The sequence below is a fragment of the Polyodon spathula genome, chromosome 10 (genome assembly GCF_017654505.1).
Source record: "Polyodon spathula isolate WHYD16114869_AA chromosome 10, ASM1765450v1, whole genome shotgun sequence".
NCBI classification, from domain to species: Eukaryota; Metazoa; Chordata; class Actinopteri; order Acipenseriformes; family Polyodontidae; genus Polyodon; species Polyodon spathula.
Window position 1 is genome coordinate 44,843,491 of NC_054543.1, and position 27,765 is coordinate 44,871,255.

The 27,765-nt window shown below is 44.4% G+C and overlaps 2 protein-coding genes across 5 annotated transcripts in view; both read right to left on the reverse strand.

The window, feature by feature from the left end:
- Positions 1-13,225, reverse strand: part of kcnh3 (potassium voltage-gated channel, subfamily H (eag-related), member 3) — a 50,227-nt gene extending 37,002 nt beyond the window's left edge. For all 3 annotated transcript variants that reach the window (XM_041260348.1, XM_041260347.1, XM_041260349.1), the window contains exon 1: positions 12,753-13,225. In XM_041260348.1, the coding sequence (XP_041116282.1) occupies positions 12,753-12,828 (76 nt within the window). In that variant the 5' untranslated portion in view covers positions 12,829-13,225. The remainder of the gene's footprint in view (positions 1-12,752) is intronic.
- Positions 13,226-18,493: 5,268 nt separating this feature from the next.
- LOC121322439 (BTB/POZ domain-containing protein KCTD18-like) lies at positions 18,494-25,842 on the reverse strand. Of its 2 annotated transcripts, XM_041262407.1 has the most exons (8): positions 25,764-25,803; positions 25,262-25,490; positions 22,042-22,198; positions 21,310-21,521; positions 20,823-21,016; positions 20,408-20,502; positions 19,845-19,947; positions 18,494-19,662 (listed from the first exon to the last, which is right to left on the reverse strand). In XM_041262407.1, the coding sequence occupies exons 3-8, from the start codon at positions 22,187-22,189 to the stop codon at positions 19,122-19,124; spliced, it is 1,293 nt and encodes a 430-aa protein (XP_041118341.1). In that variant the 5' UTR covers positions 22,190-22,198; positions 25,262-25,490; positions 25,764-25,803; the 3' UTR covers positions 18,494-19,121. The 2 variants fall into 2 exon arrangements, with proteins under 2 accessions (XP_041118341.1, XP_041118342.1); XM_041262408.1 differs by lacking the exon at positions 25,262-25,490 and having other exon boundaries at positions 25,764-25,842.
- Between the last annotated feature and the right edge of the window lie 1,923 nt (positions 25,843-27,765).

Below are 27,765 nucleotides of genomic sequence, written 5' to 3' on the forward strand. Positions count from 1 at the left end.
GTGCTCAGCTGGGCCGGCCAGTCTGTCCTTTTCTCTTCCGCGTTTCTGGGTGAGTTCTGGGTGAGTTCTGAATGAGTTCTGGGTGAGTTCTGGATGAGATCTGGAAGAGTTCTGGGTGAGTTCTGGATGAGTTCTGGATGAGTTCTGGGTGAGTTCTGGATGAGTTCTGGGTGAGTTCTGGGTGAGTTCTGGATGAGTTCTGGGTGAGTTCTGGGTGAGTTCTGGATGAGTTCTGGGTGAGTTCTGGATGAGTTCTGGGTGAGTTCTGGGTGAGTTCTGGATGAGTTCTGGGTGAGTTCTGGATGAGTTCTGGATGAGTTCTGGGTGAGTTCTGGATAAGTTTTGGATGAGTTCTGCGTGAGTTCTGGGTGAGTTCTGGATGAGTTCTGGGTAAGTTCTAGGTGAGATGTGGATGAGTTCTGGGTGAGTTCTATGTGAGTTTCCTGTGACCCGCTCATCAGGAACGATAGTCCCAGTCTCCCTCACATGCAGCATTCTTAACCACTTCACGAACCACTGGGAGCCGCATCACACAGAACAAGGCACTAGCTAACAAGTTTACTCATAATGCATGATTGAGCGTATCTGAAGTGATGGGTGGGCAGCTCACAGCTGCCAGTTCAGCCTCACTTCCGGCTGATGAATGTATGTGTGTGCTGCGGTCTCTGGCAGGACAGGCTTGTTATGAGGAGTAATGGAAGACGCTCTCGATGGTGTGAACCCTGCTTGAATGCCGTGTGGATAGGAGATCCGTCAGGGGGCAGTGAGCTGTGTAACCACTTGGACCCCAGACCTCAGTCCCCAGCCCCCTAAAGGCATACAGTGTAAAAGCTACTTTTCAAACATAGTTAATGGTTTGCAAAGGTTCTGTAATGATCAATAACTATACACACACACACACACACACACACACATATATATATATATATATATGTGTGTGTGTGTGTGTGTGTGTGTGTGTATCTTGCTGGCAAAGAAATATCAAAAACATAAACATGATCAAAGTACTCGAGTCTTGCCCTTAGTGAATCGTTATACTAGGAAGAAAAAATGAAAGCATAACCAAAATCCAGAATCAGTGAGTGCAGACTGCACTCAAAATAATGGAAGAACGCAAACTAAGATTCACTTCTTCCTCTTCTGTAGAAATCCAAGTGCAAAACTCTCGGCAGGCAGCCAGAGGAAGAAAGATCAGTCTGTGAAGAGCCTGTTGTGTGCCAGCTTTGAAGTTTTCTGCTTAGTCTTGATCACGACACATATCCATTAACATGAGCAGCTTTGCATTTATCTTAACTGTCCTTACATGTGTGATTCTGTTAAACTTGTTTAAGACAGTTTCTTTAAGTAATTAATAATTCCAGAGATAATTAGCTTGAAGGAGCCGGACCCCTGTGAAGAGGTCTCTGTGTGCTCGTTAGTCATCTCTCCGGCCCATTAGATAATTGGCACTCTCATCCAACTCCTCCCCTCTCCCCCCCTAGCAACCCAGTTCAAGACACACCTAGCAACAGCACAGACCCTGAGGACACTGCAGCAGTGTGAACCCAGCGGGCGAGAACAGCAACATCACAGGAAACAACATGGAAGTGTAGCAGAACCTGTCACACCTGATTGAACTGCTTCTAGGGGCCCACCAGATATGTACAAATATCAGATCTCAGAGGGAGTCACTTTTCTACATTCTAGTTGCTTTATTGACGTTGGGGCATTATAAATGAACAATGTCAGGTACATCAATGTGTCTAAAACACCGAAGCACAGTTCTGCACATATACCATTCAAAGAAAATCAGTGAAAAATCAGTACTTAGCATCCCAAAACACGTTCTTACCGTGCTTTCTCAGTCTTTGACAAAGTAATTCCATAGGTCCTTTTTGCACTGAGACAGAAACAGAAAAGCACGCAACGAAACAAACGTCTTTCAGCTTTGTAACGGTACAGTAATCATATGAATTCCTTGCTTTCTTGTTTTGTTTAACACGGCTAAACTGGGAAGTTGACAGAATGCACAACTTGAAACTGAATTCACAAAACACACTGAATCCATTCTGTTCTATTAAGAGCTGAATACTGCAGACCCTTGACAAAATGTGCATTGATCAGTTTCTATCAGTACCATTCAGTTGGTAGGTTAAAACTAAAAACTTGTAAAGCACCTTGGTTAAAGGTGCTATAATAAATGCTAAATAAATAAATAAAATAAATATTCGAAACCGAAGTACAAAGTACAAGTAGAGAGAACAGAGTCTCACCAGGCGTGCAATGGGATGTCTCAGATGGACCCTCCCTATACACTGGCAGGTTGTCAGGCTGTTCAGTGAGCCTCTATGCATGCCGCTGTTACTGTGCTCTGCAGTCAGAAAGTAGCTTCACTGCAAGGAAATGGCAGAATGTTGTAATACTAATTCCCAGCAACAGCAGGTACAGTCTGCTACAGAGTGCAGCTAAATCATGTGATCTTCACTGTTCAATATCACCCCCCCCGACCCCGTGGAGAAGTCCTCTGAGTACAGGAGGCTCCAGGCTCAAACACCCCGGTGATCCAGACAGGTTACTGAAGGAGTGGATGACCTGTCCTCTTCCCTTCCCTTTCTTCTCTCCCCCCCGAGTGAAGGCACAGCCCACTCGTCTGGTTATTCACAGTGCTCAGCGCTGCAGACCATCTCAAATTAGACGGACTCTTGACTTCAGATAAAAAGCTACTTCACAAACTGGTTGATGTGACACTTTGTACTTGAATAAACAAGTACCAATTACTGTGCCTGTGTGGAGAGTCTGTGTAAATTGAATCTTTGGTATTTATTTCAATAATTATTTGCTTAAACTCTGTTCCCCATTTTAAGATGAAAATGTTAACACATTTCTCTCTTTAAGAAGTCTCCTTAAACACACTACCTTCCACACTAAGGGCCTGCAATCACTCTAAAGAGACGCATTCATTTCACTGACATGTCTACCTTATTGATCATTGATTGATTGAAAAAAATGCACACAATTCAATCAATTTACATTATACTGGGCTTGTTTCATTGATGCCTCAGTCTACAGCAGTAGATTAGGTTTTGTTTCATTGATGCCTGTGTCCACAACAGTTTTGTGTATCCCAGGGGAACACCCTTATAAAAGTTTACCATAACTCAAATATAGACCAATGTAATAAAGCACAGTCAAAGCATAGGGAAGCATTGTAAAACCTGGAGAGGTATGGTAAAGCATATACAAAAAGTGACAAACCAGGGTAAACTATGGTCAAATCAGAGTAAAACCACGGGAAAGCTACAAAATTACTGTACAGATTTACTGTGGTAAACTTTGAAAATACCAGACTGATGCCGCTAGACTTTCCTGCTTTTCTAATGCTCAATAAATAAACAGGACTGTGGTGATGGGGTGAGAGGTGCTACACAGACGCTGTTTGGAGCTGTAATTTGACCTCAATTAGTTTTCCACTCTGTTAAATGTCCTGTGACATTCCCGTGTACAGTGCTGTGCTGCCCGCTTCTGAGAACGACCGCGTAACAGATGATCTTCCGACACTGTGATTAATTCAAGCATGCTCTGCTAGATTGACCACACATTCTTATAATGAAATATAACAACCCTTGTACGTACAAATATTACAAAGCACTTTGAAATATGCAAAATGAATACAATGCTTCCTCTGTAAACATTTCCATGGGCATCAACCCGAAATAGGCTTTTGTTGAGAAATGTTCAAAATGTTCCTGGTCCAAAACACTGCAGCTATCAGACAATCATTTGCATGCCTTCCACAGAGACGAGCCCCTCTGGCAGCGATGCAGAATCACTGAATAGCTGCCCCCTGTTACTGTTTCATCTTTAATTCACAAAAAAGGGAGCGTTACTGGGACTGCAGGTGTAGCTTAGTGTGAGCGTGTTAGTGTGTGTGTGTGCGTAACATGAGTGTGAGTGTGAGCGTGTCAGTGTGTGTGTGTGTAACGTGAGTGTGAGTGTGAGCGTGTCTGCGTGTGTGTGAGCCTGTCAGTGTGTGTATGAGTGTGTGTGTGTGTGTGTGTGTGTGTGTGTGTGTGTGTGTGTGTGTGTGTGTGTGTGTGTGTGTGTGTATCAGTGTAAACAGAGTGTGAGTGTGAGTGTGGTACTGTGACACATTTTGTGTATCTTCAGTGATTCAGCCCATTGATTCCAATATGTAAAGCCACAGTGCGGCCTGTATTCTTTGTATCTCACCTGTTTATCAGTTTCAGCGGAGCCTGTGCTAGCCAGATTGATGCTGGCAGGCTCATCACACACCTGCTCAGCGGGTTGGGTTTCTCATCACATGAAACTTGGGGTTTATTAGCTCTACTTAGCCATGCTCATACTCTGCTGGCCTTGCTCTCTGCAAGACGAAACAAATCATAACAGGAATTCAATGAAACGGAAAAAGAGCAACTAACACACATTTAATAAAAGCCACCTCTGCACAAAGTCAGACTAATTCTCTCTGAATAAAAAACCTTATCTTTCCCTCCATGCTTCAGGAAATGACTGCCTGCTCTACCAAACTGAACTCAAAGACATTAAAAACTGATTTCATTATGGTAAAGGAACAAACAGGTGGAGAAGAAAGAAACTCACCAAAGGCTGTTTAAAGACAGTTTGTCCTGTTTCTGTAACTTGGCCCTTGTACAGTAAAAAGATATCTGCTGTGATATCTCACGCCTGACTGCTCACAGCCCACACTCACACACATGAATTGATTCTCACTTTACATTTGATTGAGGTCACTCCCCCAAGGGAAGTCTTCAGTTTCAAGGAGCACATGAAGACCCAAATGAAACCCTTGAGCTCCTCAAATATTGACAGAGAAAACACTTCCAAAGCAGTGGACTGGAAAAGACTCCTTCCAGTCCCAGCACAGTGATTCATGGTTTGAGATGGAGCCGACGGCACCCAGTATAGACTGAGAGCTACCAATTACACAATTAAAACTGAGAACAAAGTGCTGGGAGTCTGTGAATGCACACTGAGATACGAGCTGTGATCTAACGAGTGTCTCACAGAGCTCTGATTAAAGGTGTCTGAGTGGATATCACAATCAAACTCTACAGCCTGGCTCTCCTGGATAGACACTCATTTATCCTCCGCTCTCTCTCTCCCTCCCCCTCCCTCTCTCTTGTCCTCTCTCCTTACTCCATCCCTGCCTCCTTCCCCCCTCCCCCCTTTCCCCTCTCCTTCTCCCCTCTCCCCTCTCCCCTCTCTCTCTCTCCCTCTCCCCCCCTCTCTCTCCCTCTATATTGTTGAAACAGTGTGTGCAGGGCAGGGGGTGATTGTCACCCAGTGTTGAAACTGACTCTTACAAACATAGCAAAGCAGGGGTAGGGGACACCAGCTGCTGCTCCAGGTGGTGGAGAAAGAGATCTGTGTCTGGCCTGATCGGGGAGGGTCTGGCTAATCTTCAATCACCATTCATTCATTCATTGCATTTAAAATTACTTGTCTCAGGGACGTCAGATCTTGTTTACATGAGACTAGTGCTCATTATTATGGTGCAAAGTAATGACAGTGCTGGAGAGCTGAAAATAGAGTGTCTAGACTGGTCTCTCTCTCTCTCTCTTGCGCTCTCTCCTCTACCCATCTCTCCCTGAACCAGCTCTTTCTTTATCACTGAAAGATTGAAAGCGCAATCATTCCTGATCAATAAGGACGGACAGGAGAACTTCAATACTCCCTTCACACAAGGGAAGAAAGACACATCTGATTGAATGAATGGAATAATAGAGCATGTACTGTACTCCGCTTAATTGCTTTACAGAAAGGACACCAAGACACTCTTCAGTTAATGGAATCATTATGTTTGTTTGTTCCATCCGTGAGCGTGGAGATGCATTTCATTCAAGCCCATTTCCACATATGAACAAGATATGAACACAGACACCCCAGGTGGGAATATATTATATTGCATTGATTGGAAATCAGATCCTTGACCCCTTTCTATTGCTAGGGCTGGGATTGAATACTCACTGGCAACACCCCCCTAGTGCTGCTTTAGTGTTGGCTAGCTAACAAACTGCATAATTCCATAACTCGATAAATCTTACCCATTTTGCACTTTTATGAGCTACGTTGGTCTCAAATGTGCAGTTTTTAAAGAAACACATGTTATAGCACACATGTATTTTCAGAGATTTCAAAACCAAGACAGACTCAGCATCCTTGAGAGCCTCTTGCTGTAATGCTCTGTGATAATGACATGTCTTCCTGCTTCTGAGTTTGGGTTTCAATGTATTGGTTCATTGCCTCATTTTAACAGGCATTAGAATGCAACAAACATAGAGTTACCATGTGACTCTGTGCACACTAGGACAGTTTACACAGCTTGGGATTTTCAACTCACATCCCAGTGCATTCTGGTAAGTGTAGTCCTGCTGTGAAAGGTACCTGAGACAGGTAAGGTGTACTAGAATGCATTGGGGTGCGAGTTGAAAAGCCTGGACTGTCCAAAACTGTTCTACTTTACATGGAGTCATATGCAACATCAAGATTAGAATTACATAATTTCTTATAACAAAGCACTAACATGTAAACAGTGCGTTTCATTATTTGGTATGCCTATGCAGTGCCTGCTGTTTACCAAGAGGGGGTGGTAAATATTAAGAGCAAATTAGCACATCTGTGAACTTGTGCTTATTAACAGTGGACCTGTGGATGGGCTAGTCAGCTAGTTATTAACAGTGGATCTGTGGATGTTTTAGTCAGCTAGTTATTAACAGTGGATCTGTGGATGAGTTAGTCAGCTAGTTATTAACAGTGGATCTGTGGATGAGTTAGTGAGCTAGTTACTGACATTGGATAAACAGAAGTTTACCTTAAATAAAGTGCGACCTTGGGTTTTTAAAATCTCTTTTAAAAAGGAAAATGTACACATTGTAATCTGAAATCTAGAAATATTGCTAACTAAGATGATCTGTTTTGTGTTGTTAAGAGTCTTTATGGACACTAAGTGCAGATCTCTCCCTGCTCTGCTGTGACTGAAACGGCAGCTCCCTCCTTCTCCATGTCAAGCTGTTTTAATGAATAAAAGTGCTAGGTCTTCCAGGTGGGACCCATCTGTGCTGCAGGCAGCCTTCCTGTAACCATCCTGTCATGTCTCTGGATTCAGCTAAAGCATGAAAAAGTCACACAATTAAGGCTGTTAAGTTACCATTGCCTGCTGCCTGATATCGTTTATTATAGTCTTGTACGGTTACTGATGCGTTCGGTTTAGGAAAAACAAAAAGCTTCCATTGTTCTGTATTAGCCAGCACTGCCCAGCACTCTGCAGAGTGAACACAGAGAGATCTAGCTGGTGTTTTCACTGCAGGTCATGGCTGCTGGAGATTGAGAGAATGCATCTCAAGGATTTGGAGAGGCTGCACAAGCATGTCTCTTAAATCCTAACTTTTATTTCAAACTTCAAAATCACCCCCAACACATTACTGCCTGATTGAAAATCACACACAACACATTACTGCCTGATTGAGTGGAGCACGATCCGAAGAAGACATCATCAGCTCCTAAACCCCACGACCAGCCGGCTGCGCATTTGCATTCAATTCATTTGTGTTTACTGACCTTTGCTAGAGTTTAGCAAAAAGAACATACACCCTGCAGACAATCCCTGCAACTGCTGTTGAAGAATTGGTGCCGGGTAATGGCACTAAATATCTCCTGACCGCTTTCTGGACACCTAGCAGGTGCACAAAGCCCCAGACAAGTTTTACAGCAAATTGATTTGTATGAGCGTAGGCAACAAACACTTCAGTGTGTGACAGTAAACTGACTTTTAAAGAGCTTGTTTGTCATCAACCAACCCCAAGTCTCCTGAACCAGCACGGCCAGCTGAAAACCTGCCCACCTCCAGCTTAAAGCAACGCACAGCAGCTTGTGTTCTGTAGGTTTATATAGATATATGTAGGTTTTAGAGAAAGAAAAAAATGTTTATTATCACAATACAAAATGACAGTATAAAATAACTCTTGCATTGAAGGCGTTTTGGAGTTTTTTCTTCAGCGCAACAGAGAGCGAGTCTATTTTCACCTGCTTGTTATTTTTGTAAGCATACCATGATCCCAAAAGCCTGCCTGTGACTGAATTGACCCACTCAAGATGGCATGATGTAGCAACCTCTCTGGACAGAATTCTAGGTGAGAATCAGCCTGACGGGGTAAGAATTAGGCTGTGTTGAGGATAAACCTGTAACTCTGGCGTTAACCCCTGTCAATGGGAACAAGGCATCTCAGATCAGCTGCCTGATTACTGACACTGAAACATCACTACAAATGAGCAGCCGGTGGAAGACATCAAGGTATTTCCCTGAAAATTGCCAGTCTAAACTTTCCACGAGTCACACCGTACCGGGCAAAACGAGCTCCCTGGGCACTCTTACAGCTGCTTCACTGTCTACCATTAGCATTAATCTACCTATAAAGTCCAATCAGGTTGTCCAGGTGGTAGCTGTACTATTGTAGTTATGTCACTTAAACATTTGTATTTTCCCAGACTGTATGATTATCTGACTCACAGAAGTCTGCATGGTAATATAATTTGAATGTGTTTGAATATTAACATTTTACAAGAACATAAACAAAGCTATCTTTAGCATTAGCCACTGAAGACCCCCAGGCAGACATGCTATTCATGTAGTAGCCTCTTTTTGCCAAAATGTGTCAGCTGCAAGAACATTGGGAAAATACATTCTCCGCCGGGTATATACTCAGACTGAGAAGAAGCCACTTCATTAATGTGTGTGAAGATCAGGCAGTCCGTATTAGCCCCTTTGCTGCCCAGGGTGTGTCTGTATACCTATTTAATGCCCATTTTCTCAATGCTGAACATATCAGTCACTGGGCAGCAAATGGTTAAATGTGTAACCAATTCCCCAGTGCTGGATGAAGAATGGACATTTTCCTGCCTGGAGGTATTCTTGAGATGTCAGCTCCGCTGCCCTGCTGAAACATGCTGCCATTTCAGAGTGCTCTGCGGAGAAAAGAACTTGAGCTGTTCAGTCTGCCCCAGCATGCTGTGAGTGACAGGCGAGACCCCGAGATTAGAACCAGAGGAATCCCCGGGGACGCCAGCGCTGTTCCCGCCAGAGAGGCCCTGCGGGGGACCTGCAGATTCGGTAAAGAAAGCCCATTGCTCTACACTGTGTACAACCATTATCAGTAAAATATACTGATGTCTCAAACAATTCAGAATTGCCAGCAGTAAATCTCATCAATGCACAATCCACACCCAGGCGTAAAATAAGTGGATTTCTGAAAAATAAAAAAAAAAATAAAAAAAATCGAAAATCGTGCTTTCCTCTATTTTATGTACATGAGGATTCATTTTACCAATAGAAGTAGAACCATTAAGGGGGAACATCATAAAAATGATAGCCAGTACCTTCAGAATCAGCACTAACCCCTTACAACACAAAAAATAACTACAACATGTATTATTATTATTATTATTATTATTATTATTATTATTATTATTATTATAAGGGGTTAAGATAGTCCCAATGGTTTGTACTTTTAAATGGTTATCTTCATACTACATCAAGTAAATCGGCTGTTTTTACTATTTTTTTTTTTTTTTTAAGTGAAGCAAAAGCTTTGTCAATGCGATTTGTGTACTCAGCTAGACTATGTAAACCGTCCCGTCGATCAGTGTGTGGGAACAGTCTCATTATTTCCAGAGCGGCAGACCGAGACCCAAATATCGAATAATGGGGTTTGGTTGTCCACCTATTACATAACAGCTAGTCTTCAGAAACATGAAACAAAACGCGGTGTCCTTCTTTCTGAGACTGGTCTTAACAGCGAATTGCATGAAAACGAACGGGACTCGTTTGGGGGACCACCACAAAGGGGAGCGCTCTCGCTGCGGGACGCAATCGTGCAGCCTGGTAATCCTCCACCCTCCAGCGTCACCCAGCAACCGACCAGTGCCACAGTGCACCAGACGACAGGCTGAGTTCAGTGTGATTTCAGCTCCTGCCAGCGGCGCATCTCGACGGTAGAATGTGTAGGGCCGGGCAGCAAACTGCGGGCATTTCCCGTGGAGAGCGGGACCTAAACGCACATGGAATTTAATAAACCACGCTGATGTGTTTTACAAATAAACTGTTAAAAACAGTGTACATAAGGTGTGAAGAACGAAACATAAAATATTATGCAAAAGTACATAAACAGTATTTATATAGCTTACAATGTTATTATATTTATTTCTGGAAACGTGTGTTTGTGTATCAAAAACAATTACATGGGATTTATGTGAAATTCTTAACGTATAGCGTGTATATTACATAGGTCTATACACATTTCATTCTCAACCAGAGCACTCATTCTCATGAGGGAAAGAGGTAATGAAAAAATACCCGCCGAATGAAGAACTCTGTTTTGTTACCGGAGTTCAATGCACAAAGTGAGTACTACTGAAATTTACCAAATGCCTGTATCGGCGGTTTCAGCCTCTACAGCCTGGTGTACACAGCACGTTGCTATGCTAACAATGAACCGGCCCTCCCGACCACGCCGTGCGCGGCGGTCTCTGTCCGTGGTTCTGAAACCAAGCAGCCCAGGAAGCCACGTCCTGCAGAAGGCTGTGCTGGATATCTGACCACAAACATCGGCGGACGTGCCAAACCAACTGATACGCTGTAAAAACCATTAAAGTGTATAAAACGTGTTATTTATTTTTTTACCTACGTGTCATTGTCACTCATGTTCAATGAACTAAGGCAATTTCAAATGGTCTTCAGCAGCAAGGCTTGTGAACCTTGCTAATTTTAGTTTTTTTAAAAAATTTATTTATTTATTTTTTTAATACATTTCAGTGTGATAAAAAAACTAAATTGGATATGAAATAACATGCATGACACGTGGGTAAACGAAAAATGCATTGCTTTAAACCTTAACTACCATTGAAGAACATGAACACCTTACTTTATATATACAAATATGAAAAGCACAAAACCGCTCAATTCAGTGGTAATGCTTCCAGTACAAACCCGCTCAATTCAAAGCATTGTGTTCAGTGCCCTGCCATTACTATCATCTTCATGGGGTATTGCATTATCCGGGGCTTCAGCTGGAAACAAGCCACACTGTCGCTAGGCACGGTTTCCATGGGGTGCGAGCACAAAGACACATTTGCTCCCTGAAGCGCTCTTAACCCATTAAGTGCCGTTGTCCTCATTTGAAGACAGACTACAGCATTTTAACTGTTTAAACTGTTTAAATCTTTAACTATATTGTTAGGATGACTTACTCCGCAAAAGTTAAGTCTAAATGTAATGTATCAAATTACATACAGATAGCTTGCATTCTGTAATTAGATAGCTAAAATAACCTCGCGAGTTATTCATATGAAGCTCTGTAAGATCAACGCTTTGCTTTATCTTTAACAGGGAAAGATTAGCACTAGCGTGAAAGCTTGGTGGATATGGGAAGTGCAGATCTACTGACTGTCAGCGATGTTTTAATGAGCGCGCTTAAGACCCAAGTCTATAATTACGTTGTTTTATGTTTAAGATTGCTGGCAGGATACTATAATGTATAATGCAATACAATGCATGTTCTAGATTAAAAAAAAAAAAAAAAGCTTTTCTGACTCTATATGCAAAATCAGTTGAAAAGCTAGTTACTTGAAAATGAATAAGAGCGTTTGTGTCCGTAATTAATGTGATCGATATAAGTTCTTGCCTTTAGAGTCCATTTATGCCGACTGAAAGTGACCTGCAGTGTTGCCTTGAACAAGACATGTGACCTGGGAACATCGTAAACTTCATAGATGTAAACAGCACGGGCTGTAAGTCGAGAATCTCCCTCTTTTTACCCGATGGAAACATCTTCGCGTGGTCTTTAGGGGCCCGTGTTGCAGTCATGTGGTGGTTCATCACCGGGGCACCACCGCGGCTTTAACCCATCTAGATTACAGCAAGAAGAGACACCAAGAAAGCGAGCCGCCTAACAAGTCTGCACTGCAGCTCCAGTTATCAACCACATTGCAGTATCTAGTGGTGGTAACCGTTTCAAAAAGAACTTCCCTATATAGTGTTTGAAATTGAAGGTTTAATTGCACAATTAAATGCTAATGAGACGTTAACAAGGTATTACCCATGGTTCGCTTGACAAACCAAAAACCTGCAGATAACAGACCAGCATCAAAAGTGTCCGGCGTGGACTATTATGATTCGCGCTTAGAAAACGCACAGACACACACACACATACACACACAGACACACACACACACACAGACACACACACACACACACACACAGACACACACACACACACACACACACACACACACACACACACACGCACACACGCACGCACACACCGCATCCGCACACCCACACGCACGCACACACACACAATGAACGGGGAATCACCTCGATCCTATACACTCCATTCCATCTGTCTTCACGGTTTAAATGCTGTAGAGTCAGTTTGGTTGCAGGTAAAACACGTTGACGATGCGCGCACCGCTAGCAAGAGGACAACAAAGAATATCAGTGATACTGATAATACCACAAACAACAACAACAACAACAACAACAACAATAATAATAATAATAATAATAATAATAATAATAATAATAATAATAATAATAATAATCCCCGAAGAGGTGGATTAGTATCATACTGTATTCACATAGCTTCCTATTAAACCATTCATATACTCAACAGAAAAATCAAACTCGCTGAGGATAAGAAGAGACAGAGCAGAGGGCCAGTGCAATAAACAAGTTGACTTACGGGTGCCATCAAAGCGGGTGGCGATGGTATCCAGGAAAGTGTTCTGAGGAGCCAGCAGTCCCTTCCTGACCGGCATTCTCTTGCGAGTCGCCGGGGCTCCCTTAGCCTGGTACCCCAAATTTGCGGAACCGAAGTCGGGCAGACAGCTACAGATGGTACAGGCGCTCAGGCTAGCCCCTGCAGAAGGGAGTCGAGCCGAGACACACACCCCTCCGCTTTCTAACAGCGGCTGGGAACATATCCTTCAAAGGCAACACGCGCACTGGGGCACCCCGAACCGAGCTTCGGCTGGGGGCATGAAGAGGGGTAGTAGTGAAACAAAAGTTCATCAAAGATATATCCAGCTGTAACAGAGTATTATATACACAGATGAGATACTGTGTTTATACCTCAGAGTGTCTGTGGTCTAGATCGCCTTCCTTATCTTAAACCAGGCAGTACTACGACTGATCGCCCGAGCGCACACACTCTCACTCTCTCTCTCTTCACCCCTTCTCTTTCTTTCTCTCTGAGTTACACAGTGCCCAGTGCTGCCTGCTGTCTCCGAGATGCTCCGGCAGATGTCGAGTCACGTGGTCTCTGGGGTGTTTCTCCCTAGAAGGCGGGTCCTGCGCGCTGAGCTGTCCCAGGTAACTGCTGCCTCACCCAAGCGCTCAAGGGTGGAGGGAGCTGAATGCAACAAAATATACCCAGGAACAAAATCTAAATATTTATTTACAGTGTTATACAACAGCTTGCTTGCAGAACCGAAAGCATGAAGTGAAGATATATACAGCTCACTATGAAGCTCAAGATGCTATGGGCTAATGCTTAAACATGCCATGTGTGGTTGTTGCAACAACGATTATAATATATATATATATATATATATATATATATATATATATATATATATATATATAGACACACACACACACACACACACACACACACACACACACATATATATATTAAAAACGTTAATATTTTAACTTTTTTTTTTCCAGATTTAACTTAAATCTTGTGTTTTTTCCCCAGATGTATAAATGTTGTGAAAATAAATATTTTTAAAATGTGTGCGTTCAGATATAATTTATAAATCTCTTAACAATATTTAACATTTAGCTAAATATTTAACTGGCCAGCTAAATCTGGAGTTTGTATGCAGATGAGCCCACTTTGTGCTTTGATTGACTCTTGTAATGCTGAAATTTGCAAATTTCCCAATTAGCATTACCAATCAAATGGCGTGAAAGCACAAACATTTAAAAAATGTAGTGGTTGTCAATTTTTTTGTATTGTTTTCTCCACAATTTAGTGATGTCCAATAATTTTTCAGGCTAAGCCTACTGCCACCCAGAGCTACAGTGTAGGAGGACAACATAGCCCTTGGCAGCCCTTGACCACGGGGGGTGAGCAGAGGAAGCCCTGGCTGACCTAGCCCTCCATTCTCCTGGGTGGTGCCACCTGGGAGCTCCCGTCCTTGATTGGCAAAGGAATATCCTGGACTTGAACTGGCAACGTCCAGACTATAGGGCACATCCTGCACTCTACGTGGAGTGCCTTTACTGGATGCACCACTTGAGAGCCCCACTAAATGTTAAATCTTGTAACTAGATTGATAAATTATATCTGAATGTACACATTTTTTTTTAAAAAAAACATTATTTTCACATTTATAAATCTGGGAAAAATACAAGATTTAAGTTAAATCTGGAAAAAAGACTTGTTAAAATATTAACGTTTTTTTTTACACATGGCACTCCACATAGCTACATTTACTACAATGCCAAATTTGAAGTATTAGGCCTTTGTGATCCATGCTTTCTGTATTTGCACCCGATCCTCATTTGTCAAATCAGGACAATTAAAGCCAAGAGCGTCACCTGCTCCAGTATAATTAGAAGTCAGCTGCTGTGTGTTCAATTAGCGGGGAACATTTTCACTGGCATACTGTAAACAACTCAGGGTGATTGAACGAACCTCCTGCTTTGCAGATCTGGAAAACGAATCATTTAAGCAAGTCAAAGCTTCAGGCGTTTGTTGGTTCAAAGTATTCTTCATCTGCTCAAACATTGCTAAATGCCATCCACTGAGTCTGCATTTACCTTCATGTATGTGTGCATGATCAATGTAGTCCAATTTATCAGCCAATAAGCCTTCAGTGAATGAGGATTGAGGTGGAATTGCATTTTATAGAAAATATCCATTGAGATGAGCTAATATCTGTGAGCAGAGATCCCTGATGAGCTAATATCTGTGAGCAGAGATCCCTGGGTGTCTCTGCTATGCTTCCAGTGAAGACTGGTCCTGATACTGAGATGAGCTAACATCTGTGAGCAGAGATCCCTGGGTGCTCTGCTGTGCTTCCAGTGAAGACTGGTCCTGATACTCAGATGAGCTAACATCTGTGAGCAGAGATCCTTGGGTGTCTCTGACTGTTCCTGATCACTTTTCCTGGCTGTTCTGGGCCTGCCTGGGCCATTTCATTGTATCACATAACCTTGGTTTGAATATGTTGACTTTCAAGTAGAGTTTATGGCAAACGAAAGAAACCTCAAATCCAATCACTGGATTTTAATCAAATTGCAGCGGATCTAGATATCACACCACCATGCTTTGAATGGGTCCCAAATTCAGAGGATTATTCTTAGGGTGTTCACTGAAGTGAGACCAGTTTTCGAATCAGGTCAATTTGATCAATTTGATGTTCAATCACCCAGCATCTTAGTATTGCACAGAATTGGTAGCTAAGGGCTAATGATGTGAGGATGATGAAGAGTCTATTACAAGAGAAGAGAATTTGAAGAGTCTATTATAATAAGGTTGAGTTATTTTTTCTTTCTTCTTCACACTGCATGTTAGTTTCATATATACATTATTAAATGTGTTCTGAATGCTAGACAGAAAATCTGCATCAATGAATGCTCTTGAAATTGTGAGAGCAGTGAGCCTGGGAGAGCTGGGTGGGTAGCGGATAAAATGTTTAAAACACACACACACACACAAGCTTTCTAGACCTGCTGGGTCTTTTACACAGTGGAATTGAAGAAACACATGATATCTGCACAGATTTGTGGACAATTATAAAATTAATAACATGTACGGCATCTAACACAGTTTAATATTTGAGCCTGTTGAAACTGTGCGGCATGCAACCGCAAGTTAAACGGGGAGAACTAACCAAAACAACGTGCTCCTGTACATTGAAATAACCCTCGCTTCAACACGAGAGTAACCAGGCACTGAAACCTCTCAGAGTCTGCGAAGGTTACTGTACATTTAGTACAGACGTGAACCTGTGCCGCTTGCAAATGCTTTTATATAATAATAAAGTCATCTGTCAGATTGTTTACTCACTGATTAAGTGTTTAAACATGAAAGAGATACCCTGCAATGCATTTTTAATGAGGAGTGAAGTCAGCTGTGTGTAGATTATGGATGATTAACAAGAGACATCACCGAACTCTGTGACATCCTTCCCCGTACCTGTGGAAAGTGCTGTTAAACCACAGCTTCACTTTGCCACAGCTGCAGAGCGCTTTCTATTAAGATGCAATGTTTTTCTATGGGGGGGAGGGGGGGGGGGGGTAATCACAGTTGCTCTGCAGTCCAGTCCAGTCCAATGAACTCCCTTTCCCTTTGTTATTGTTTCTGTGGAAATTCCCTCACGACCCATCGGCTCCTATTCCTTCTTAGCACTCTCTGCAACAGCACATCTTCAGCATTTAACAGCAGGTGGCTCACAAGCAAACACACTACTGTGTGCCCCAACAGTTCTTAAAGGGAAGTGTATGACATTAACACGGATTGCATCCAGAAATCCAGAGCTCCCTAAGCATTGCAACACAGCCATGTGACAAGAGGAAAATGAAACAGTAGTGCTGCACCACTTAGCCAGCCTGGTCCAAACCCTGCTCCAGAAAGGCTGATGTTCAGCTCTCTAACGTTGTGGCTGGGATATTCACAGACCTCATGTTCTGCCTATGTATGTTTGTTCTGCTGTCCGAGAGCTGAAACCCTCCTCTCCCGTCCTTCGCATTAAACGCTCAGTAGGTAACTTCCTCCATCAGTGTGAGGTGGAGCGATCGAGCTCTGCCAGTCAGTGATCCTGACTGTGGTTGACAGATAGAGTCCCAATTGATCTGATCTCGACCTGCTGTGAATGGAAATGAGCAAGCCTTATTTTACATCACTTTCAACTCACTCACTCCCAATGGCAGTTGGAAACATGGCACAAGGAGGCATTGGTTCAACTTGTGCGACCTTTAGAGATATGCCACTAGACCCAGTAAGAACAATAAAACCCATTACTGTTTTATGGTTCCTAATATCTACTGCTCCCTAGACCACAACCGTCAAGATCAAGACTCTTGTTGGTTTATTATCAGGATAACTGGATATTTGTGTGTGTCAGGAGAGAACCACAAACATAAGGAAATAAACACCATCCAAGCAGGATCAGCCAGAGCAGGGGGTGCTTTATTTGGGCAGCTAATCCCTCTTCATTTCCAGAGTATCAGGCAGGTCGTTTTAGTAATCAGCACCACTCCAGTATTGGGTGAGTGCATATCTAATACCTGTTGGCATGTTCAGGGCTCTGCATGGAGCTTTCTCTCCTCCAATATCAATGCTGCACAACAGCTCCCTCTTTGTGTCAGCCTGCTGCCTGCAACAGCTCATTTGGACAAATATGAGATACGATTGTCTGCGTGGGAGCGAGTTAGTACGAGGCACATGTGCACAGTATGTATACCCTCAATGTCCCTGAAGGAATTACGTGTTAGTATTCACTGAGGAACCTATTCAGCCCCTTGATCAGTAAATCAAACTCCTGAGGAACAACAAGTTTGGACTTTTGCAGTAATAGGGAACATATTTACTGAAAACTATTAAAGCTTACTTTAATGAGAATTTTCTTTCAAGGGAGGATGCGGGCAGAGTAGCAGCTAGAAAGCATTCTTCCCGAAATCCTGGCAAAGTCGAAGAGATATACAGCGGCTCAGGGAGTGGGGTGGGAGGTGGTTCTGCGTTCTCTGGGTGCTCCAGCTAATACAGACGCTGTTGAGTCTCAGCGATTTCTACACTTCGTTAGGTAACAGCGTTGGGTGGCATTCAGTCTGTTGCTGGCAATGAAATCCGGTTGAATTGAAGCAGTAATGAGTTCAAAGGGAGTTGGTATGCTGTCAGCACACTTGGTCCACATCAATGATCTAATAACGGAAATGCAACCCAGACAGCAGCAGCAGGAGGGCACGCTGATCTGTACTTCAGGGTAAACTGAGTGGGACACACATCACTGAAATTAGATTGGATCAGTTAGTTCGATTTGCAGCCCACACTGTGTGATAATGTAATAACACAGGACCAGAGTATCCACTGTGAATTCAAACTGTATTACACAGGAAAGGTGTTTTCATGCACGCCACACTTCTTTACTTCAGCAATCCTCACAGGATTGATTGAACATATTGATCTTATCAGGTTTATTAGTTTCCAATTACATGTTACCGTGTACTATTTAGTACAATCCTTGTGCCTCTGGTAATGGTTTATGACACAGTATCATTATCAGTATTACTGATCTCATGTTTACATTTGTGTTTTGATTCCAATACTGGTCACCACTGCTCCCCCAGTTGAAGTGTGAAGGATTTCCTGATGATCCCATTAAGAGGACTGATGGGGGCTGCAGCAGTGTGTACCAGGTTCTGACATTTCATTATGTGTTTCAAAATGTCTTCATAACTAGGCAGTGCCTGTCTATTAATGACAGCCCGTCAGGCACCTCACTTTATTTATTTATCAAAAATGACAATGCATCTCATGAAAATCTTACAGGAAAAAAAAACTGTTATAAAAGTGAATATTAATAATAATAAGAGCACGATCATGCCTGGTCTCCTTCCTATCTCCAGGTTACACTGACGGTCAAACCTCCCTTTCTCTTCTAAGCTGTAGGGGACACTGTGTGACACCTCCTAAGGGTGTGGGGATTGGGGGCTATGGGGGATACAGTCGAACCTCAAAGATAAGAACTCCACACTTCCAAACTGACCACTCAACCAATGCACTGGGGACCCAGATTATGGTAAAAGACACAACACTGTGAATTTCAACACAGCTCTACGGGCTTGGCTTCTGTTTTCCTATTAATATTCCTCATGTTACAGATTGCGCTAATATAGTACACGAACATTAAACCACTGAAACTAATAACAGGTTTCAGAGTTACAGAGATTGCAGTCTTCTGAACGCCCTCCATTGCCTGCATGTTCCTAACACTGGGGTTCTACTCCACTCACAGCAACACCGTTCCCTGCGCCCCCGTCTCTCTGTAGGGTATCGTATGCAATGCTGAGGGTAAAGCGCAATAGCTTCTCTGTCAAATCAGCCCTCTCCATTCCCCTCTTTTCTCCCCTCCTGTGTTGGTGTGCTGCTCATCCCCTGATGGGCCTGTGCTCCCCCCTCTCCCACTCCAGTCCTCTGTCCCGGCAGCACCAGTCTCTTCAGGCGAACAGGCCGGCTGGGTTTGGGGCTGGCTTGGACTGCCGGCCCAGAGTTGTTCTGTCTGTGTGCAGGGGATCCAGACTGGTCCAAAGCCACAGCAATGCTGGACAGCACACTGCCCCTGCTCCTGCTCCTGGACTCTTTATCAGAAGCATTAGTCTGGACTCCAGGACCCGAGGCAGTGTTGCTGTTCCCGGGCTCTCTGGTCCAGCCCTGCTTCTGATTCTGGTTCTGGTTGTGTTCGGTGCTTGGAGGACCGGGCAGGCTGCCAGCCCCTCCCTCCCTGGAGGACTGTGCTATCTCAGAGTTCCTGACCCGAATGGCTGTGCTGGTGGACGGGCCGGAGAAAGTGATTCGCTGGACGACACGCTTGGGGCTTGGCTCCTCCCCTTTCTCCTCCTCTGAGCATTCCGGGAACCACCTAGCAGGAAACAGAATCAGTGAGTTTAATGGTGTCACAGTGGCTGATTAGCAGAGATTCACAACTGTTTTTTAATCAATAGGGGTTGCAAATTTGTATTATTTGAGCTAGTCCCCAAGCTAGGCAGCCAATGTGTTAAACCAAAACAGCAGGCCTCTATGCCACATACAGTCCCACCGTACCTCTTGTGTCTGGGGGCCAGGGGCTCCTGACTGTCCTGCAGGGGGCGTCTCTCCAGCGTCCAGCACTCGATAAGCTCCTGGGGCACCCGCCAGAAACTCACTCCTGCACACACAAGACAGCGCTGTACTGTACAACAGAATAGAATGCTGCACAGTACTGCACAACATAATACCATACTGCACAATAATCACACTACTGTGACACTGCTACAGTGACCCAAATCACAACACATTAAACACAAGACAGGACACGCTCAAACAATGAGACAGGAGGCACAGCATTGTGTGCTGCATATTAAAATAATTCTCAAATAGTCTGACAAGTTAGTGCAATACTGCACAATAAAATAACACACAATACAATATTCACAGAGCATCTTTGTTAAAAAATGGGAATTTGCAAATAGCTTGCTTACTTCTGAAAAAAAAAAATACCTAGAGAATTACTACAGCTTTGGGACACTGGATATACTGCAGTTATTATGACCACAGTGCCATCTAGTGGGCACTTGAAGGGACTGCACTATAATACTCATTCAGGAGTGCATTGAGTGAAGGAGTACCTCGCCCCTCCCAGCTGTCGAAGGCGTCCATCATCTTGCCCAGCTCAGCAGGGGAGTAGTAGCTCCAGATATACTGCACATTACCAGCAGCCTCCCTGAGAATGAGGGAGATGTGTGAGTATGTGTCACTGTGCTACGTTACGCTGTGTCTGACTGTGTATATCTCTGTGTATGTGGGTGTGTGTATATCACTGTGTGTGTACTGTATATCTTTGTGTATGTGGGTGTGTGTGTATATCACTTTGGGTGCATTGGTGTATATCTGTGTGTGTATCACTGTGTGTGCGTGTATATCTCTGTGTGTGTCAGGGTTACCTGCAGTGAACAATGCGGCTTGTGTGTGTGGATGTGTGTGTATACCACTGTGTATCACTGTGGGTGTGTGTGAGCATACCTCTGTGTGTGTCAGGGTTACCTGCGGTGGACACTGGGACTGCTCTTCTTGCCCCCCAGCTGTTTGTCCATGGCCTGCAGCCCCTGCTCCCGGCTCTCGAACACACCCAACAACTTGCTCTCACAGCTCGCTCCGCAGGCGCTCAGATAATGCAGCACCCAGACCACCGGCCGCGAGCAGACCAGTCCATATGCCTGGCACAGATCAGACAGGGCCTGAGAGAAAGAGAGAGGCAGGCTACTGTACAGACCAGACTCTTAGAGACCAGTCCATACGCCTGGCACAGATCAGACAGGGCCTGAGAGAGGGGGGGGGGGGGGGGGGGGGGGAGAGAAAGGCTACCTGTACAGACCAGACATACGCCTGGCACAGATTAGACAGGTCTTGAGAGACAGGAAGAGAGGCAGGCTACTGTACAGACCTGCGGCTATAACTGTACTGTTTTCACAGATTTCCTGATTTCTGTGAAACGGACCAGAGCCTGGAAGTTAAGCTTGTACACACTGACCTTGCGCAGAGGGATGCTCTCCCTCAGGGCTCCAGACTCCATCTCTGTGACAAGCTGCTCCGTCAGCGACTGAGGAAAGGGCACGCCGAAATAATCTGCCTCATGCTGCACAGCCAATCGCGTCTCCTCATCAGCAGGGAGGCGGAGCTCCCCGTGAAGATAGTCCAATAGGAACTTAAAGAGCTGCCCATCCCTCTCGATTACACACGCCCCTGAAAGACAGTGAGCACACTCAGCACAACGCAACAGAGTCCAGTATAGTCCAGTCCAGTACAACACAGTCCAGTACAGCACAACAGAGTACAACAGAGTCCAGTACAGTCCAACACAGTCCAGTCCAGTACAACACAATCCAACACAGTCCAGTCCAGTACAACACAGTCTGTTACAGTATAGTACAGTACAACACAGTCTGTTACAATATAGTACAGTACAACACAGTCCAGTATAGTACAGTACAACACAGTCTGTTACAATATAGTACAGTACAACACAGTCCAGTACGGTCCAGTACAATATAGTACAGTATAGCATGGCACAGTGAAAAACAACACAGTACAGTGAGCTTTAGGGCGGCTGGTCGTCTCAGTATCAGTGCAATTATAATTAGCCAACAATACAACTGCCACAATAAAAGGCAAGGGGAGAATATATTTGTGGTTGCTGTATATAACATGTCTTTTCACTCCTTTGTGTTGAATATGTACATTATTATAATACATCACCACTCACCTGTGTGGTCTTGTCTCAGAGGGAACCTGCCGCTGAACATGGTGCTCAGCATGGAGTCCTGGAAGCGACAGAGTGAGTCTCTCCGAGCTGTGAACTGGCAGCCTCCCACACTGAGGCGCAAGATATCCGGTACCTCCTCCCCTTCCATACAGCAGCACTGCAAAGAGATCAGGAAAGAAACACTAGAACAAGCAAGTGTTTCTCCATACTGTGAGCACTGCAGGAGCTCCAATACCACAGCGTAACACTGGAACAGAGACCAAGACAGATCAAACACATTAAAATCACTATAGACACCATGCTGAAACATTGACCAGCAGAGTCACACACTCCACTAGACACTGTCACCCTGAAACACAGACCAGCAGTCACACACTCCACTATAGCACACCCTGAAACACAGACCAGCAGAGTCACACACTCCACTAGACACTGCCACCCTGAAACACAGACCAGCAGTCACACACTCCACTATAGACACTGCCACCCTGAAACACAGACCAGCAGAGTCACACACTCCACTATAGACACTGCCACCCTGAAACACAGACCAGCAGAGTCACACACTCCACTATAGACACTGCCACCCTGAAACACAGACCAGCAGAGTCACACACTCCACTATAGACACTGCCACCCTGAAACACAGACCAGCAGAGTCACACACTCCACTATAGACACTGCCACCCTGAAACACAGACCAGCAGAGTCACACACTCCACTATAGACACTGCCACCCTGAAACACAGACCAGCAGAGTCACACACTCCACTATAGACACTGCCACCCTGAAACACAGACCAGCAGAGTCACACACTCCACTATAGACACTGCCACCCTGAAACACAGACCAGCAGAGTCACACACTCCACTATAGACACTGCCACCCTGAAACACAGACCAGCAGAGTCACACACTCCACTATAGACACTGCCACCCTGAAACACAGACCAGCAGAGTCACACACTCCACTATAGACACTGCCACCCTGAAACACAGACCAGCAGAGTCACACACTCCACTATAGACACTGCCACCCTGAAACACAGACCAGCAGAGTCACACACTCCACTATAGACACTGCCACCCTGAAACACAGACCAGCAGAGTCACACACTCCACTATAGACACTGCCACCCTGAAACACAGACCAGCAGTCACACACTCCACTATAGACACTGCCACCCTGAAACACAGACCAGCAGAGTCACACACTCCACTATAGACACTGCCACCCTGAAACACAGACCAGCAGAGTCACACACTCCACTATAGACACTGCCACCCTGAAACACAGACCAGCAGAGTCACACACTCCACTATAGACACTGCCACCCTGAAACACAGACCAGCAGAGTCACACACTCCACTATAGACACTGCCACCCTGAAACACAGACCAGCAGAGTCACACACTCCACTATAGACACTGCCACCCTGAAACACAGACCAGCAGAGTCACACACTCCACTATAGACACTGCCACCCTGAAACACAGACCAGCAGAGTCACACACTCCACTATAGACACTGCCACCCTGAAACACAGACCAGCAGAGTCACACACTCCACTATAGACACTGCCACCCTGAAACACAGACCAGCAGAGTCACACACTCCACTATAGACACTGCCACCCTGAAACACAGACCAGCAGAGTCACACACTCCACTATAGACACTGCCACCCTGAAACACAGACCAGCAGAGTCACACACTCCACTATAGACACTGCCACCCTGAAACACAGACCAGCAGAGTCACACACTCCACTATAGACACTGCCACCCTGAAACACAGACCAGCAGAGTCACACACTCCACTATAGACACTGCCACCCTGAAACACAGACCAGCAGAGTCACACACTCCACTATAGACACTGCCACCCTGAAACACAGACCAGCAGAGTCACACACTCCACTATAGGCACTGCCACCCTGAAACACAGACCAGCAGAGTCACACACTCCACGATAGACACTGCCACCCTGAAACACAGACCAGCAGAGTCACACACTCCACTATAGACACTGCCACCCTGAAACACAGACCAGCAGAGTCACACACTCCACTATAGACACTGCCACCCTGAAACACAGACCAGCAGAGTCACACACTCCACTATAGACACTGCCACCCTGAAACACAGACCAGCAGAGTCACACACTCCACTATAGGCACTGCCACCCTGAAACACAGACCAGCAGAGTCACACACTCCACTATAGACACTGCCACCCACAGACCAGCAGAGTGAAACACACCCTGACCAGACAGAGTCACACACTCCACTATAGACACTGCCACCCTGAAACACAGACCAGCAGAGTCACACACTCCACTATAGACACTGCCACCCTGAAACACAGACCAGCAGAGTCACACACTCCACTATAGACACTGCCACCCTGAAACACAGACCAGCAGAGTCACACACTCCACTATAGACACTGCCACCCTGAAACACAGACCAGCAGAGTCACACACTCCACTATAGACACTGCCACCCTGAAACACAGACCAGCAGAGTCACACACTCCACTATAGACACTGCCACCCTGAAACACAGACCAGCAGAGTCACACACTCCACTATAGACACTGCCACCCTGAAACACAGACCAGCAGAGTCACACACTCCACTATAGACACTGCCACCCTGAAACACAGACCAGCAGAGTCACACACTCCACTATAGACACTGCCACCCTGAAACACAGACCAGCAGAGTCACACACTCCACTATAGACACTGCCACCCTGAAACACAGACCAGCAGTCACACACTCCACTATACACACTGCCACCCTGAAACACAGACCAGCAGAGTCACACACTCCACTATAGACACTGCCACCCTGAAACACAGACCAGCAGAGTCACACACTCCACTATAGACACTGCCACCCTGAAACACAGACCAGCAGAGTCACACACTCCACTATAGACACTGCCACCCTGAAACACAGACCAGCAGAGTCAGACTGCCACCCTGAAACACTCCACTACCAGCAGAGTACACACTCCACTATAGACACTGCCACCCTGAAACACAGACCAGCAGAGTCACACACTCCACTATAGACACTGCCACCCTGAAACACAGACCAGCAGAGTCACACACTCCACTATACACACTGCCACCCTGAAACACAGACCAGCAGATAATTCAAAACTCGCTGTGGACACAGTAACTAGAACATTGCAGTAACAGTTTGTGCACACCCTGGTGTCCAGGCACTTCTGTTTTATCCTCGGGTTTGGTGGTACTGTATTTTACTATTGATGGCTGTGATTCAGGCAGTAACTGGAATACACCACAGCTGATCTGAAGGTGTACTTTGTGGCAAAGCGAAGATCTCTCTCGACTGTGTTTCCAACCACCTCAAATTAAAAAGCTGCATTTCCGACACAGGCTGTGTGTTCACTGTCGTGGTATAATTACAATAGTCTCCTGCCAGGTAAAAACAAACAAACAAAAAAACCTGGTGTCATAAATTAAAAGCGTATTTGGTATATAATTGGCTGCAAACCTCACGCCTGCCAGCGCTGCTTTTATTTTTTAACAAATGTAATAACCATCGTGTCGGCATTGACCCTCAACAGACAAAACAGAATTGAATTTACACTCAGCAGTCACACGGTGTTACATTAATGAAAATCCCTTAACGAACCCTCCCAATGCAACACGACGCTGGACAATTTGTCTTCCAACTTTTGATATTACCTTCGATATACTTTCACCGACTGACCGCTCCACACTCAGCTACACTCGAACTCCACTTGCGCGCAAGAGTGGCTGGTTCGTCATACCACAGGAACCACTGACGTGGGTAGTCACAGCGCCGTCTGGTGGCACTAGGGGAAAAGGGCAGGAGGATCGGGCGTTATCATAAAGGACAGGACCGTATTAAGAACATAAGAACATAAGAAAGTTTACAAACGAGAGGAGGCCATTCGGCCCATCTTGCTCGTTTGGTTGTTAGTAGCTTATTGATCCCAGAATCTCATCAAGCAGCTTCTTGAAGGATCCCAGGGTGTCAGCTTCAACAACATTACTGGGGAGTTGATTCCAGACCATCGCAATTCTCTGTGTAAAAAAGTGCCTCCTATTTTCTGTTCTGAATGCCCCTTTGTCTAATCTCCATTTGTGACCCCTGGTCCTTGTTTCTTTTTTCAGGCTGAAAAAGTCCCTTGGGTCGACACTGTCAATACCTTTTAGAATTTTGAATGCTTGAATTAGGTCGCCACGTAGTCGTCTTTGTTCAAGACTGAACAGTTTCAATTCGTTTAGCCTGTCTGCATATGACATGCCTTTTAAGCCCGGAATAATTCTTGTCGCTCTTCTTTGCACGCTTTCTAGAGCAGCAATATCGTTTTATAGCGAGGTGACCAGAACTGCACACAATATTCAAGATGAGGTCTTACTAGTGCATTGTACAGTTTTAACATTACTTCCCTTGATTTAAATTCAAAACTTTTCACAATATATCCGAGCATCTTGTTAGCCTTTTTTATAGCTTCCCCACATTGTCTAGATGAAGACATTTCTGAGTCAACAAAAACTCCTAGGTCTTTTTCATAGATTCCTTCTCCAATTTCAGTATCTCCCATATGATATTTATAATGTACATTTTTTTTTCCTGCGTGCAGTACCTTACACTTTTTTCTATTAAATGTCATTTGCCATGTGTCTGCCCAGTTCTGAATCTTGTCTAGATCATTTTGAATGACCTTTGCTGCTACAACAGTGTTTGCCACTCCTCCTACTTTTTTTTTATTAAATTGTGTGCCTCGATTCTAAAAACAAGCCAATCCATTTATTTGGCTGCTACACAGATAGAAAAAAAAAAACTATAATCACCCTGACAAATCAATTTTAGTGACCTGTTTTGTTCTGTAACTATAACTGGAGTTACGTCACAAACAGTCCTCTTTGCACAGTCATGCTTGCATGCACGCTGAATGCACAACTGTGCCGAGTCACGCCTATTACAATGGGAGAGAGTGAGGGAGAGGCTTTCTGCTTCCTTCCTTAGTATGTATGGATTTTTTAAAAATTATTTTGCAACTGGGTTACACACCCATTCGCCTACCCTTACATAAGGGTGGAAAAAATACATGAGAAGGGTTTCTTTAACCATATTGCTATTATGTAATTAGAAAACTGAACATTTTATATACATTCCACTGCATTTACGTAAATACGTTTTGCCAATAAAATAAATAGATTAATAACCACATGCGACTGTCACACTTACCGGCATGTGCAAGTGTCTGCACTAAAGCAAGTTGCAATACAGAGATGGAGCACTGTGTATATCCGTGAAGTTTCTTTCAGGCAGCCCTTATAAAGCTTGACCACAGTATGTTCTTGCAGTTTTACCACACTTTTCCCATTGTGATACAATACAATGCATTTACCATAGTTTACCCCGAGTTATTAATATGCTTTACCATACCTTGCTGATCTTTACAAAGCTTCATGCTTCTATGTTTCACTGTGGTTTGTTACAATTTGTTCTGCTTCTATTAGGGGCAGCTTTTCTAAGGGAGTTCCACCACAACGACTCAAAGAAGCGGTTGGTGTTTATCCCATACTTAGATGGCAAGTCCTAGAGATGGCCGCTGAAATACAGATCTTAAAGTAGTCCAATCCTGTAGACTTTGCCTGTTCTGTGTATTGTAATTGATTCCATTCTATTTTTTAATTTTTTGACTTTGTCATT